The sequence below is a fragment of the Kogia breviceps genome, chromosome 12 (genome assembly GCF_026419965.1).
Source record: "Kogia breviceps isolate mKogBre1 chromosome 12, mKogBre1 haplotype 1, whole genome shotgun sequence".
In the NCBI taxonomy this organism is placed as follows: Eukaryota; Metazoa; Chordata; class Mammalia; order Artiodactyla; family Physeteridae; genus Kogia; species Kogia breviceps.
In genome coordinates this window covers 5,886,525-5,901,704 of record NC_081321.1, presented here as the reverse complement: position 1 = coordinate 5,901,704, position 15,180 = coordinate 5,886,525, and the positions used below count along the sequence as shown (strand labels likewise).

Genomic DNA, 15,180 nt, shown 5'->3' with positions numbered 1-15,180 from the left:
TTCAGAAAAGATACAGAGGTGGGGCTGAATTGGACCTCTGAGGAGGCAGGGCTGCCAGTGGGCTGGTGGTACTTTGCTCGGGGTCCGTGTGGATGAAGGGTGGGGCAGGCGCAAAGGTGTAGAGCTCCATTTTCAGAATCACTAGGGCTGATATAACGCCCAGGACTGAAGGGGAGTTTTCCTCAGGAATTCAGCAAATGCATATTAAGGGCACCTTGTGTGCAGACCATCATAATGGGATACCATGGAGATGAGATACGTGGATCTTAATGCTGAGTATAATTGGGGGAATAAGAAATGTACACTAATAAACCTTCAAACATCATGTGCTAGGGACAGGCCTGGTGCCTGTTCTCAAGGAGCTCTCAGTTTAACGTAGAGGCAGATGTGTGGTCAAATGAATGTCATTCTGTGTGATGCGAGGGAGACTGCTAAACCCTTCAGAAAGTTCTCCAGAGGGGATGTGGGGAGTGGGGAGAGAGCTCACAAATGCTCCAGGGAGAAGATGGCACTGGAATGAAGTTCTGGTGAACGTAATAGAGATTGCCGGATAGAAACAGAAGGCCCTCTGATCAAAAGAATGAGGTTAGGCAAAGACAAAGCCTGTAGCACTGACGGTGTTTGGAAACAGCAAATAGTCCAGGTGGGGTGTAGAAGACACTTGTGTTGGTGATGGTGGGAGGTACGTTGGAGAGAGAAGTAAGGCTGGAGGTCGGCAGGTAGGTTGGTTTTTGGCACCAGATAAGAGAGTTTGGACTTTACCTTATAGTTCATGGGCAGCCATTGAGGGTTTGTGAAGGGTTTTGATACAACCAAGGGAAACTGAAACAGAACATTCAAGAGATTACAGAACTATGATATAGTCATGAGGTAGTTAAGGGCTCGTCTGTGATGCTGGTTGTGGAAAATGAGAAGGCTAAGATAAAGGGAACTAGGGACTTCCCTGGCGGTCCAGTGGTTAAGACTCTGCGCTCCCAATGCAGGGGGCCCGGGTTTGATCCCTGGTCAGGGAGCTCGATCCCCCATGCCACAACTAAGATCCAGCGTGCTGCGACTAAGACCCGGTGCAGCCAAATAAATAAATACTAAATAAATAAATAAATAAAAGATAAGGGGAATGAAACACCAAGGAGTTTACAGGATTTACTGATTTACTGTAGGGGTCAGTGAACTTTTTCTATCAAGGGGCCAGAGTAATTCAGGCTTTGTGAGACACTGACACTCAGCTCCGTCATGGCGTGCAAAAGCAGCCACAGGTGATAAGTATGAATATGTTCCAGTAAAACTTTATTTATCGACACTAAAACTTGAACTTCATAAAATTTGTATGAAGCGTTATAAACTATTACTTTGATTTTTCTTCACCCATTTAAAAATGAAGAACCCATTCTTAGCTCTTGGGCCATCCAAAAACAGACAGTGGCCCAGATTTGGACCGCAGGCCATAGTCTGCTGACCCCCGAGTTACTTTATTGAATTTGAGATACAAAGGAGTGAGACTCCAAAAATAACTGAAGTTTTGAGTCTGAGTCACTGAGAAAGTTAAATTATCATTGGCAGATCAGGGAAGCGAGGAGAGGGAGCAGTTTGTAGAAAAAACGTTAAGTTCCATTTTAGACACAAGTCATTTGGTATTTTTCACAAGTAAGTACCCTCCCAGTACTCGCACCAGCATGAAACAAGCGGGATCAAAGCGACCCACCATGCACGAGTGGGAGCAGAGCAACCATCGGTGCTTGAGGCGCGTGTCTGAAAAGCAGCGGCTCATCTGCACAGAGGTGCTGGCGGACGCCAGGAGGGGAGAGAGCTCTTGGGAGAACGCTGCTCCTGCAGAAAGCTCATAGTTTGGGGCAAGAGGGAGGGGAGTTGGTGAAGGAGACAGGGTGGTATATAGATTGAAAGCAGGTGCTTTGTCTGTTTGGGGATAAGTTAGTAGGCCTGAATGCAGCCAGGTCTTCTGGAAGAAACAACAGTCCATTATTCTCATACTGTCCTTTTTCCTGACCCCTAGTGGATTCGTTCTTTTTAAGAACCAGTGGATACTTGAGTAATATAAGTCTCGTAAGTCATGAATCAACATTCTGTCCCTTGGAATTTATTTCAAAGGTCGTTTTACACAGCTCCGTCAGGTAACATGTGCAAGTGTTCGTTGCATTATGATTTTTGGTGGTGGGGCCTGGAGGCAACCTAGTGACATTGGGAGTGTGGGTGGTAGGTAAAATGTGGATTCACATCACTGAGCATTAAGAAGCAGTTGGCAGCAACAAAGTACACATTTTGTAACATAAATGTAACATAAATATCTTTAAAAAAGATATGTAGTGGGGAAGTGAAAAAGCATTTTATAATGTACAGAAAAACATTCTGTGAATGGGAAATGTGCACATGAAACAATACTGTCTTCAAGAAAACCCACAAAAAGACACACAGTAGGTATATTGGAAGGGTTGCCTATTGAGGAAGGAAAGGAATGGGAGTGAGATATAGAGATGAAAGAAAAGAAACAACAGGAATAATTTGAGAGAGTAAAACAACTTAAGTGATAGGGTAGATGGACTGCCGTGCCACCATTAAGTCATCTGTATTCTGTAATAACCTAAACGGGAAAAGAATTTGAAAAAGAATGGGGGGGAGGAAAGTCATCTTTTATAAAGAGCAGCTAATAACAAGGGAGGAGCCTTACTATGTAACTTTAAGTGAAAACAATATAAATACATATATAGAATCTTAATTTTGTAAAAGCACGTAGCAAAAAACCTCAAAATGTTAACGGTATCTCTTGGAGGTGGAATTGTGATTTTAATTCTTTACACATTCTGTATTTTCTAAATTGAGTTTATCATTTTTGTATAAGAGTGAATCAGTAGGGCTTCCCTGGTGGCGCAGTGGTTGAGAGTCCGCCTGCCAACGCAGGGGACACGGGTTCGTGCCCCGGTCCGGGAAGATCCCACGTGCCACGGAGTGGCTGGGCCCGTGAGCCGTGGCCGCTGCGCCTGCGCGTCCGGAGCCTGTGCTCCGCAGAGGGAGAGGCCACAAGAATGAGAGGCCCGCGTACAGCGGAAAAAAAAAAAAAAAAAAGAGTGAATCAATAAAGGGTAAAGAGCTTTAAAAACACAGACCTTCAAAGTGGGGTGAAAAAGGCAATGGAATGTTGAACTGGCCAGGTGTGGGCTCTGAGAGGCCCACGAGAAATGAGCAAAGTAAGTGTCCGTCCAGCTGCCATCTCCTGTTTCTCTCTTGTCCAGCTCTTAGAACAAGCCCTGGTGATTGAGGAGCAGCTGCGCCGGGCGGCTTACCTGAACATGTCAGAGGACCCCTCTCACCCTTCCATGGCCCTGAACACCCGCTTTGCTGAGGTGGAGTGTTTGGCAGAGAGTCATCAGCACCTGTCCAAGGAGTCGATGGCGGGAAACAAGCCAGCAAATGCGGTCCTGCACAAAGGTAGCCAGTGGCTCCCCTGCCTCCTGTGGACTTGGCCTCCTTCCTCCTCTGCCCCTCCCCGACACACACCTACTTCTCAGGTCTGAGCCTTTTTTGGAGCCCCTTTCTTTGTCTGGGAGTTTACGGTGTGCTGGGGATCCTTGCGTCCCTTCTTAGGAAGCTAACATCTTAAAGACAGTCAAGGACAGTAGTTCTTTGCTTTTTAACTCTTGAATGTATTCCAGTTCTTGGAGATGGAAAGCAAAGCAGAATAATATAGTGTGATCTGGGATAGTTTAGAGGTAACAAGGTGACTTAAGATCTTGTCAAATTCTAGACTGCGTTTAACATTCTGTTTTTAATTAAAGTTAAGACATTGTGAGGGGGATGGAGGGTGAAATGAGGAAAAGAAAGCTTGTTATAAAGGAAGAGGGAGACAGCTCCAAAGGTGCAGAGGAAAGATAGGGAAGAGGAAACAATAGGAATAGCTATTGAAGAAGTGGAGGAAATAGAGACAATAGGGATCAAGGGACAGTTGGCTTTAGAAAGCACAGAATCATGGACAGTTGGAATATGAGGGACAGGAATTTGAGTGTGGTGGAGCCAGGTCAGGTGACTCAGTGACAAAAGACAGTACTCTAGCACATCAGTCACTTGGTCATTGAGAAGTAATGGGGGGGGTGGTCCACTTAATGGGAAGGTGGACCTCGGTCTTGACCACCATGGCTCACCACCTCTTTTTCTTCCCCCTGCAGTTCTGAAACAGCTAGAAGAACTGCTGAGTGACATGAAAGCCGATGTGACTCGACTCCCAGCTACTATTGCCCGAATTCCCCCAGTTGCTGTGAGGCTGCAGATGTCAGAGCGTAATATTCTCAGTCGCCTGGCAAACCGGGCACCTGAACCACCTCCACAGCAGGTATAGGACCTTTTTCGTCTGGCCAGCTCTTCCAACGGAGCCATTCTAGAACTTTAACTCTGCTGTCTGTCCCTAGCTTTACATCCTGGGCAGGTGGGGCTGGCTTACCAGTGAGTTCCCTTGGGATCAGGTGGGTTCCTGGAGTCTGGAATTCTGACTCCCTTGGCTTTCTCTTCCTATAGGTAGCCCAGCAGCAGTGAAGATCCAGATTGATGATACCACCGCCACCGCTGAGCAGTGACCTTCCTCACTTTCCCTTGCCCAGCTTCTCCCCTGGGGGCCTGAGAGACCCTCTCCTTCCTTCTGCCCCATCTTCCAAGTTGTAGAGGAACAGCCCCACTGAGCACTGGGGGAGGGGAGGGAGTGAGGGGCAGTGGTGACCTTCCTGCTGGAGACATGCAGCAGTAGCGCCGGCGCCATCTGCGGGGAGCTGGCGGGCTGGCCTTCTGGGCCCTGGCTTCTCCCCACTGTAACGTCTGTTACACACAAACTGTTGCGGGTTCCCAACAGGCTTGAAGAAAATGATCAGAATTTCTTCCTCCTTTTGGTTTTATTTTGTTGGTTTATTTTGTGTTTTTTCTCCTTTTTTGGGGGGTATTCACAGAGGGCCGGGCCCCTGGGTGAGACACAGCTACCTCTGTTGGCATCTTTTTAATACCAGGAACCCAGCGGCTCCAGCCCCTGAGTGGCTAGAATTAAATAAAGTGGAAAAAAAAAAAAAAAAAAAACCAAAAGCATAAAAAAACCACAGCAAATTTCTTGACGAAAATTGAAAATAAAAGTTTCCTTGTATTTTAGTGCTCTCGTTCAGTGTGGGTGTAGGCGCAGGTGGGTGAGTGTTTCTGATGGGAGCCCTGGGACATGTGTGTTTGGAGACGAAGGGTTTCCTTGTGTCCTGAGATTTCACCAAAGAGCCGAGTTCCCACTGCACGTGCCGCGTGTTGACAAGCCCACCTGTGCACCGCGGAGCCACCGGAGCCCCCGGGTTCACAGCCCACACTGCGGCCTCCTGGCTCCGCGAGGGTGCGGAAGCGGACTTCTCCGGGCTGTGGACGTCGCGCGTATAAAATGAAGGGGTCTTCCTCGCAGAGTTGCGAAGACAAAACCAACGAAGGGCTGGAACAGTTTTAACAGCTAAGCACCCACCTTGCTGTCTATCTGAAGAAAGGCTGAAGTCGGTTTTTCTGTTAACTTGCGTGAATGAAGTCAGGACGCGAGATGCCTTCCTCCCGACCTCCAAGACGGGAAGCTGGGCAGAGAGGACTGTTACCTGAGGGGGAGCGCGGGGTCTGGGGTCAAGGAAGAGGGTTTCCGCGTCGCAGGCGTGGGGTCCCCCGATCTTGAGGCGACGTCGGGCGGAGGAGGGCCCGGCTCTGGCGCCTCCGAGGGGAAGGGGCGGCTTTCGGGTACAGTTTTTCCGACTGAAATCTGCAGTGAGCCGAGAGGCCCACGCCCGGAGGGGAAGGGGGGGGAAGCCGAAAAACGCCTTGGGTGCACCGCCTCCTCCGCCCGGGGGGAAAGCAGAACGGTCCGCCCGAGAATCGTGCCCGGCCGCACGGCCCCCAGCCCCGCGCGGGCCGGGGAAGCAAACGTTCCGGCTTCCGCGGCGGACCGGAAGACCGGAGGACCGGAAGACCGGAAGAGGCGGGGCCTCGGGCGCCTGCGTGAGACGTTTCCGTGGTGCGGCGTCGGAGCGCTTGACCTGGGCCGCACGTGGAGCCCGGCGCCTGTTTCCGAAGCCCGTCTCGGGGCTGGATTGGCTTCCAGGTGAGCCGAGGATTCGGGCGGGTCTGGAGGAATTTGGGGAAGGAAGGGTGAGGCGCTGACCTGGACTGGGGCGTGGGGAGGGTGGGGGGGACGCCATACCTAGGGCGTGGGACCCAGGGCCCGGGGCTCAGCGTGGAGTGGAGGTTTGGCCAGACCTCGAGGGGCTAAGTCGAGGTTCTGGTGGAGACGATACCCTCTCCCGCTCCATTTCGCTTCGTCTGCGTTCAGCCTTTCCCTTACAACACGCGCTCCTCTACTGTCCCCTGTTTTGTTTTCCCCAGTACCATGGGGCGTAAATTGGACCCTACGAAGAAGGAGAAGCGCGGGCCGGGCCGAAAGGCCCGGAAACAGAAAGGTGCCGAGACCGAACTTGCCAAATTCTTGCCTGCAGGTAAGGGTCTGGCGTGCTCCCTCTCCCGACTCTCCAGCTTTTGCGCTATTCTTTTATCTGTAGTGTAACCCTTCCGTTTTTCTTAGTCATTTTGTGTGTTCGTTTTCTGTTCAAGTGGAATTTTCTTTTAATGAGTTACTAGGAAATAAGTAGGAATGAAATACTCTCATTAGCGTTTAGAACTTAGGGAAGATGCGACAGGGACCCAAGTACCCATACAAGGAGAGGTGTGGTTTAACACTGAGGGAGTTCAGAGGAAGGGGGATCCCACGGAGTTAGAGAGTTTGAAAAGATTTTGTTTGAAAAGATTTCGTGAAGCAGTTGGGTTTTGAAAAATGGGTGACATTGTAGCAAGTGGAAGTTGGAAGGGGATAGTCCAGTCACTGTGAACTGCATATTGTTGAGGGCATGGAGATGGGAAAGCACAGATCTGGTTCCCGCATGGTTAGTAGTCTACTGCATGGAAGACCGGGTGGGAGGGAAGAATGGGCAGGTAGTTTGTGTTGAGCATCATATAAAAGATGCAGTTTACTGAGGTGTTGGCAAATGCTAAACACTATACCGAAGCCTTTGGACGCATTGTGTCCTCTCATTCTCAGTGTCCTGTGAGAGAGGCCCTGCTAAGGAAATGGGTGCTGAGAGGTTAACCTGTAAATGACAGAGCTGAGATTTAAACTTTCTGTTTCTTGGAGAATATATGAACAACAGCAGTTGTAAAATCTGTTGTGGTTGGTAACTGATGAGTTGAGAGTAAAAGAAAGGGCAGAAGAAAGTTTTGAATCTTGTGTTACCAGAGTGATGATGCTGCTGTTGTTGAAGTCAGTCTGGAGGGAGGCCCTGTTTAGATCTGGCTGATGAACAGCCAGATGGAAATCATCTCCTTTACATCTCTTATCCAGCTCCCGGTAGAGCACAGTGGAGTGAGTTATAATCTACTGCTTCTAACTAGCGTTCTAATTCTCTTCCCTTTCATTTCCATTCCCGTTGCTTTTTTTTCATTTCTCCTGTAACCTCCTGTTCTGCCTGTTCAAAAAAAATTTTTTTTTTAAACAGGTGGTGATGAAAATTTCAAGAGGCTGTCCAGTCGTGCTCGAAAGAGGTGAGTGTGCGTGTCTAGACTTACGTTACACAGACTAAATTGGTCCCACTCATCTTTAGGCACGTGCTTCCGTGTGATCTTGCTGATGGAGAGAGCTGTTGGGGACTGTCGGGTTTCTCTGCACTGGGAAGTGGCAGAGCCAAGAGATGTGTTCCATTTCCTCACTCCTTTTATGTTTTCAGGGCAGCCAGGAGGAGGTTGGGCTCTGCTGAAGCCCCTGAGATGAATAAGTCCCCTGGGGCCAAAGCATTGCCTGGAAAGCTGTCAAAAGGTCAGTGGAAATAGGAGCTGGGTGCCGCGTGAGGATTCCTCTGGGTCCTGGGTAGGGAGGGGCTTGTTGAGTATTTCTGAAGTGAAAGGAGCAGCCAGAGGACGTTCTTGGGGGGTAGAAAGTACAGGCTTCATCAGTGCGTGGCTGCCATCAGTCCAGGATTCTTCAAACGCTTTGGGATCTCTGCAGGAGCTGTCCAGGCACCCAGTAAGAAGGGAGCCCCGTCCTTATTTAACAGTGCTCGAGGCAAGAAGCGCCCAGCACCAACCCACAGCAGTGATGAGGAAGAAGAGGGGGAAGACCCTGAAGGGGATGGTGTGCTGAACCAGGGGGACCTCTGGGGCTCCGAGGACAGTGATGCTGATATGGTAGATGACTATGGAGCTGATTCCAACTCAGAGGACGAAGATGAGGACGATGGTGCAGAGGTGAGCTTTATCTCTCTGTGTCTTTAGAAAGCTATCCTTGCCTTTTAGAGTCTTTCCAGATCCTTGAGACTATGTCTCGGTGACAAGGATAAGCCTGAGTGGAGAAAAGGGATTTTAGTGTTCCATCACTTTTGTAGCACCTTACCTCCTGTCAGTGCGTGTGCAAGTTTAAAAGAGCTGCAGGATAGAGCACTCTATTTATTTATTTATTTTTGTGGTACGTGGGCCTCTCACTGTTGTGGCCTCTCCCGTTGCGGAGCACAGGCTCCGGACGCGCAGGCTCAGTGGCCATGGCTCACGGGCCCAGCCGCTCCGCGGCACGTGGATCTTCCCGGACCGGGGCGCGAACCCGCGTCCCCTGCATCGGCAGGCGGACTCTCAACCGCTGCGCCACCAGGGAAGCCCAGGATAGAGCACTTTAAAATAGGACGACGCTCAGTGCTGGTGAGGACATGGTAAGGCGGACACTTGTATGGCCCCACTGCTGGGACTAGAAATGCACACACACTTTTTTAAAAAAGTATTTGGTACCTGAGAACCTTAAAAAGGTTTTCCCTTTTCACTTAGTAATTCCACCTTAGGAAGATGATCCAGAATGTAGACAGGTTTACTTGCCGAAGTAAAAGAAGTTATTGTATGAGTGTGTTATTAGGAAAATTCAAGCATAATCGAGTCGTAAGGAATAAAAAGAAAGTTCCCACTTCCACCCCCTCCCCCAACTCCCTTTTTTCTGCAGAGCTACTGTTTTGCGATTTCCAGGCACCATGTGGACCATAATGCCAAAGCTCTGGAAACTTCCAAAATGCCTAATATGCTTAAATGAACTATGGTTCATTCGTACGCTAAATTAACGTTTGGCCATTATTTCTGTGAAAATGCTTGTGATCTAACTGTGAATTAGAAAAGGCAAGAAACAGACTTGAAAATGAATCATGATTTTAACTATGTGAAAAATGTAGAGTAAGCGTGGAGGAAAACATGACAAAATGGGTGCCCAGGGCAGTTTTTGTGTGTGTGTGTGTCCCGCCTACCCACCCGTGTACATATGGGTATGGGAAGAACAATGGAACGAACTCTTTTAATCCATCATTTTACTTTAGTAATGGTAAATATTTTGCCAATCTTATATTCACTTCTTCACGGTCTAAATTTCTTTCTGGGAGCAAGAGTTATGTTTGCATTTAGGAAAAAAACAGAGGTAGGAAGTATTTCGTGGGCTGGTAGAAGGGCAAGCTTTGCATCACCAGCCTCTTGTCTCTTTATCCAGTTGCTGCCCATTGAAAGGGCTGCTCGGAAGCAGAAGGCCCAGGAGGCTGTCGCTGGGTGAGTTTTGGAAACTCTTAGGGTGGAGAGTAGGTAGCGGCTGGGATGAAGGAAAATGTGAGGAAGGAGGAGGTGTCTGCTTTGATCTGTGAACCACTCTGTTCTTGGACCTGTTTATAGGGGCCAGTGGAGTGAGGAGGAGATGGATGAAGAGGAGGAAGAGGAGAAAGTGTCCCCTGAGTCAGGCCCCAAAGAGGATGATGAGATGGGAGGGGACCTGCGGATCAATGTGGACGAGGAGGAGACTTTTGTGCTGCCCCCTGCTGGGGAGATGGAGCAGGATATCCTTCTGGTGCCGGGGGAGCTGGAGTGGGGGATGCTTGGGAGAAGGCATTTCCAGGCCCCAGGAGATCAGGAAGCAGTTCCTTAACAGGTCCACATGCCCAGGTTCCAGACTTGCAGCGAGTTCACAAGCGCATCCAAGATATAGTGGGAGTGCTGCGCGATTTTGGGACTCAGCGGGAGGAAGGTCGGTCTCGCTCTGAATACCTGCAGCGGCTTCGGAAGGACCTGGCCACCTACTACTCCTATGGAGACTTCCTCCTTGGCAAGCTCATGGACCTCTTCCCTCTGTCTGAGGTACCGACTCGCCGTTCTGATGCCCTGCCTGCTTTTCTTTCCTCACCCTCTCTTCTCTCACACTGTGTAAGAAGGCAGCCAGCCCCCTTGCTCTCTGCTTTTCTGGCTGTGCTCCTACGCCAGCCTGACCTGCTCCCTGCCATGCTCTGTCCCAGCTGGTGGAGTTTTTGGAAGCCAACGAGGTGCCTCGGCCCATCACCCTCAGGACAAATACCTTGAAGACCCGGCGCCGGGACCTCGCTCAGGTGAGGGGTGGGCCCTGAGGTTTGCTCGTCTCAGGGAGGCACTGACCTCTGTGAATCCCAGAGACCCCCGGTCCCACCCCACTGGGAGTGGGGGTCTTAGTACCTAGGCATTTCTTGGTACAGGCATGGTCCCAGGAGGCAGACCTAGGCCTAGTGTCATGCTGCGTCTGTCTGGCAGGGCTGAGGACCTCTGTTGATTGGGGAGCTCGTCCCTTCAGCTTCTGCTTCCTGTGACAGGGCTGAGACATCCGGATCACGATGAAAGTGCCGCCTCACAGAGAAGTGGGAGGGGGTTGTCTGCCTCTTAGATCATTGAGAAGCTGGGGAGACTGTTGATTCCTGTCCCCAGGAGAAGATGTGACACACACACACAAGCAGTATCTGAAGCTCCTCGTTTCCAAGGGTTCAGGGGCTCCAGGTTAAAACCCTGGTGCCAGAGGCAGTGGTGTGGCCCTGTGTGTTGTCTGTCTCCTGGTGTTTGTCGTCTGTTGTCTCTCCTGGAAGGTAGCTCGATAATTATCTTTGACGTTGCTATAACCAATAATGCTAAGTTTTAGGATGGCAAGGGGGCTGAGGCTCTTGGAAAATCGGGGTCCACTTCCAGGAGATAAAGAAACAGGAGCTGGCGGTGTGCTCCATTGGAGGAGTTCAGACCTTGAGTTAGAACCTGAGGCTAAGGAAAAGGAGACCACGGGACGGGATGGGACAGACTGTTCCTTGCGCCTGTGATGACTGTGTCCTAAGCTCTAGGGGTTGTGGTGCCACGGGCCTCCCACCAGGACCAGGGTTTCACATCTCCATCCCCCTACTGGGTAGAGTAGCTTCCGAGGTTTGAACACTTTCATCCGTCTTACCTTCAGGCTCTGATCAATCGTGGGGTTAACCTGGATCCCCTGGGCAAGTGGTCGAAGGTTGGACTCGTGGTATATGATTCCTCGGTGCCCATTGGTAAGTGTCCCTGCCCCGGAGCCCCTCCGCCCCCGCCCTCGTCCCGCATGTCACAGGCGGGTCCTCGTCCACAGGTGCCACTCCCGAGTACCTGGCTGGGCACTACATGCTGCAGGGGGCCTCCAGCCTGCTGCCCGTCATGGCCCTGGCACCCCAGGAGCATGAGCGGATCCTGGACATGTGTTGTGCCCCTGGAGGGAAGACCAGCTACATAGGTACGAGGAGGGCCGGCGGGGCTAATAGGCTTCAGCTGGCGCCCTGCTTACGAAGGGGGCTGGGGTTGCACAGCCGCTCAGCAGAGTCGGGGGCAGCACAGGCTCTGGCGTCGGCCCAGCTCCGGCCCCAGAGGGCCTCTTACTGCCCACGTGGCCTTGGGCACCTGTGGAGTGGCGAGGTGATGGCGCTCGTGTTGGCCGTCACGTTATGCTTCGGTGGTGAGAGTTGAGGTGCACGTATGCGAGTCCCTGGCGCAGTAACCACTACATACAATTGGCCGTAACCATCTCACTCAACTGTTACCGCTTGGAAGAAGTAACTGCGTCTGAAGGATCGGAAGGGTGTTCAGTAACCGTCAGAAAAGTCGTCCTGGTGGGCTCGCTCATCACAGGGCCAGTGCAGACGGGGTAGCCAGTGGGCTTGCGGCTCATTTGGGGAAGGGGTGAGCCTTCGTAGGCAGGTTCTTGGGTGGAGGGTGGCCAGCAGGTGTGGAGGCACAGGAGCTGCCGGTGAGCACTGCCCTCCTCCCTTCAGCCCAGCTCATGAAGAACACAGGTGTGATCCTCGCCAATGATGCCAACGCCGAGCGGCTCAGGAGCGTTGTGGGCAACCTGCACCGGCTGGGAGTCACCAACACCGTCATCAGCCACTATGACGGGCGCCAGTTTCCCAAGGTGGGGCTCCCTGCTGTGCGTCTCTCCTGGGGCGGCTCACCTGCTCCCTTCCCGACCTCGGGATGTTGAGACCTGCCCTTAGGAGATAATCGGTATGGTTCAGGTTGCCCAGAACATCCACGTAGCCTACCTTTTTCCCCAGGTGGTGGGGGGCTTTGACCGAGTCCTGCTGGATGCTCCCTGCAGTGGCACTGGGATCATCTCCAAGGACCCAGCAGTGAAGACTAACAAGGTGCAGGGGTCGGGGGGCCCGCTGAAACGTCTCGGGGGAAGGGGCGCTGGCAGGGCGGAGTGGGAGGTGGGCAGTCAGCAGCTCACGTCTCCTGAGGCCACCTCTAGAAATTCCAACGCTGTGGGTCTCTCCGTCTTGGGACAGGATGAGAAGGACGTCTTGCGCTGTGCTCACCTTCAGAAGGAGCTGCTCCTGCGTGCTATTGACTCGGTCAGCGCCACCTCCAAGACGGGGGGCTACCTCGTCTACTGTACCTGCTCCATCATGGTGAGGCCTGTCGTGGAGCGAGAGGGGGCAGGGCTGGCGCTGGCACCCCCCAGCCCCCCTTCAGCTCCAGCTCCGCTTTCCCTTCCGTCTCTGTCTCCCCCACACGTCAGGTGGAAGAGAACGAGTGGGTGGTAGACTACGCCCTGAGAAAAAGGAACGTGCGGCTGGTGCCCACGGGCCTGGGCTTCGGCCAGGAAGGCTTCACCCGCTTCCGGGAGAGGCGCTTCCACCCCACTCTGCGCTCCACCCGCCGCTTCTACCCTCACACCCACAACGTGGACGGTTTCTTTATTGCCAAGTTCAAGAAATTATCCAATTCTATCCCCCAGTCCCAAACAGGTAAGCGATGTGCTCTTTGTACCTCTCCTCTCCACCTTGGCTCTTTCTACCACAGCTTCAGGAGGCTTTCTAGTGTGACTGCGGGGAAGGGCGGATCTCGGCCTCCCTCTCCCGGCCTTTGCACGCTTGGGCGAGAGACCCCTTTCATCCGAGCTAGAGTTGTTCCCAAGCCCGGGCCCCATTCGGTACGTTAAAGGGTTCACGTGGATGGGGTCTTTTCCTTGATTCTGCCAGATGGCTGCAGTTGTTCGGCACTAAATGCATTCCCGGCGCGAGTGTGGTTTCTTGGCCGAGGGTTGCCTTGCTGCTAATAGACCTCTGCCAGTCCAGCCTTGTCAGCACTGGGTTGGCACGCGACTCCTCAGAACTGTCTGTTCTCTGAGCTCATCACACTAATTACAGATCCTTTCCTCAGCCATCTTGAGGAGTCTGGCCTGGATCTCAAGGGGAAGGGTGGGGTTTTCTGAAACAAGCCTGAGGGCTCTGCCTGCTGGGATGCCACCCTGAGCTGAGTTGGAAGAGGGAGAGGCGGGCTTCTCTGGACACAAACCACGTGACTTATTGAGTTGATTTTTTTTTTTCCCTCTTTATAAACAATGCCTCTTAACAAAAGTCACATCTGAATGTTAACAGAACAAAAACCTCTTGAAGAAGTAGCAAAATTTCCTGCATTTTTTTGTTTTTGCTGTAACTGTAAAGATACATATTTAATATTGTCAGTCTTCATTAATGAAGACTAGTTTGTATCTAGTTGCTCTGTGTGCCTTCTTATTTTCCTGCATCTCATCAAACTCTGCATGAAAAAAATATCTTTTCTGATTAAAAGAAAAGCCCGGTGCTTCAGGTTTTTTCAGGATTCACCTCCTCCTCAGAGTGTCTTGTTACCTGCTGGCCTCAAGGGGGCACAGCTTCCTCTGAAAACCTTTTGGCCCAAGGATGGGGATGGGTAGTGATCCCTTCTCTTTAATACAGGGTTCAAATATGACTTGAGTAAAGACCAGGTGATATTAAGTAACATGAATCCAGGTAACCTGCTCTTAGGCACCGTCCCAATTGTGTGGAACATTTGGCCAAGAGATAGTAGTACCCAGGCAGTTTCCTTATTTTAATACCTCTACTTATTCCTCCACTAACGATCAAGACCCAGTGATGAGGCCTGTTTTCTCAAACCATCTGTTTAATTTTAACCTCAGGAAATTCTGTGATATCCACCCTTACAAACCTAGACTTGCCCAACCTGAAAGGTCAGGTGACCCCCCAGCCTGAGGGCAGCAGCCAGCCTGCCAAGAAGGCCAGAGTGGCTGGTCAAGCAAAGCAGCGGCTGCAGAAACGGCAACATCCCAAGAAGGCTTCCTTCCAGAAGCAGAATGGCATCTCCAAAGGGACGGACTCAAAATTGTCCACTGTGTTTTCTGTCACAAAGGCCCAAGCTTCCTCCAAGCTCCAGGATAGCAGTCAGCCAGCTGAAAAAGCAGCAGTGGTCAGGGAACCAAAGGTGGCTGGGAAACTAAAGCGACAGTCACCCAAACTGCAGTCCTCCAAGAAAGCTGCCTTCTGGAAGCAGCATGCTCCTCCTAAGGGCACCTACACAGAATCACCTGCTGTGCCGTCCCTGTCCAAGACCCAGGCCACTCTCAAGCCTGAGGACTGTGATCAGCCCCTTGGGAACACCACAGGGGCTGAGGAGGTTAAGCAGCAGGTGCCAGAGCAGCCTTTCAAGAAAGCTGCCTTCCAGAAACAGAATGGCACCCCCAAGAGACCTAAGACTCCAATCATGTCCCCCTGCAGTCACAGCCAGCCCCCACCAGCAAAGAGGAGAAAACCTCTGTCCAGAGGCGGCAGCCAGCCCCTGCTGTCTTTGATGGATGGTTGAACTATACTGGGGTGGCTCATTGCCATTGTTACTGGGTTGGAACTCTTAACCTCTGTGAGGATGGCTTCCCCACTGTGGATGTGAAATTTAATACACGTTTTACGATCTCTGGCCACTTGTGTGTTTTTTTGAGGGGACTGGGTACTGGCTTTGCTGCTTAAAGGGTGGAGGTGGGAGGGTGGGACAGGG

At 51.5% G+C, this 15,180-nt stretch overlaps 2 protein-coding genes across 6 annotated transcripts in view; both read left to right on the top strand.

The window, feature by feature from the left end:
- The window catches only part of CHD4 (chromodomain helicase DNA binding protein 4), a 30,322-nt gene extending 25,186 nt beyond the window's left edge, over positions 1 to 5,136 (top strand). For all 3 annotated transcript variants that reach the window (XM_059082615.2, XM_067008623.1, XM_067008624.1), the window contains exons 38-40: positions 3,246 to 3,441; positions 4,176 to 4,339; positions 4,522 to 5,136. In XM_059082615.2, coding sequence (XP_058938598.1) covers positions 3,246 to 3,441; positions 4,176 to 4,339; positions 4,522 to 4,539 — 378 coding nt within the window. In that variant the 3' untranslated portion in view covers positions 4,540 to 5,136. The remainder of the gene's footprint in view (positions 1 to 3,245; positions 3,442 to 4,175; positions 4,340 to 4,521) is intronic.
- Positions 5,137 to 5,975: 839 nt separating this feature from the next.
- Positions 5,976 to 15,102, top strand: NOP2 (NOP2 nucleolar protein). 3 transcript variants are annotated; one of them, XM_067008620.1, is made up of 16 exons: positions 5,976 to 6,106; positions 6,388 to 6,497; positions 7,551 to 7,596; positions 7,779 to 7,867; positions 8,057 to 8,295; positions 9,563 to 9,618; positions 9,739 to 9,910; positions 10,006 to 10,197; positions 10,353 to 10,442; positions 11,303 to 11,390; positions 11,465 to 11,605; positions 12,141 to 12,280; positions 12,423 to 12,512; positions 12,657 to 12,779; positions 12,890 to 13,118; positions 14,312 to 15,102. In XM_067008620.1, the coding sequence occupies exons 2-16, from the start codon at positions 6,392 to 6,394 to the stop codon at positions 14,989 to 14,991; spliced, it is 2,481 nt and encodes an 826-aa protein (XP_066864721.1). In that variant the 5' UTR covers positions 5,976 to 6,106; positions 6,388 to 6,391; the 3' UTR covers positions 14,992 to 15,102. The 3 variants fall into 3 exon arrangements, with proteins under 3 accessions (XP_066864721.1, XP_066864723.1, XP_066864722.1); XM_067008622.1 differs by having other exon boundaries at positions 5,983 to 6,106; positions 13,353 to 15,102; XM_067008621.1 differs by lacking the exon at positions 11,465 to 11,605 and having other exon boundaries at positions 5,984 to 6,106.
- The last annotated feature ends 78 nt before the right edge of the window (positions 15,103 to 15,180 follow it).

Coding starts and splice junctions, on each gene's coding strand:
- NOP2 (XM_067008620.1), top strand. CDS start 6,392: ATGGGGCGTAAATTGGACCCTACGAAGAAGGAGAAGCGCGGGCCGGGC. Junction 6,498..7,550: donor TGCCAAATTCTTGCCTGCAG/GTAAGGGTCTGG, acceptor TTTTTTAAACAG/GTGGTGATGAAAATTTCAAG. Junction 9,619..9,738: donor GCCCAGGAGGCTGTCGCTGG/GTGAGTTTTGGA, acceptor ACCTGTTTATAG/GGGCCAGTGGAGTGAGGAGG.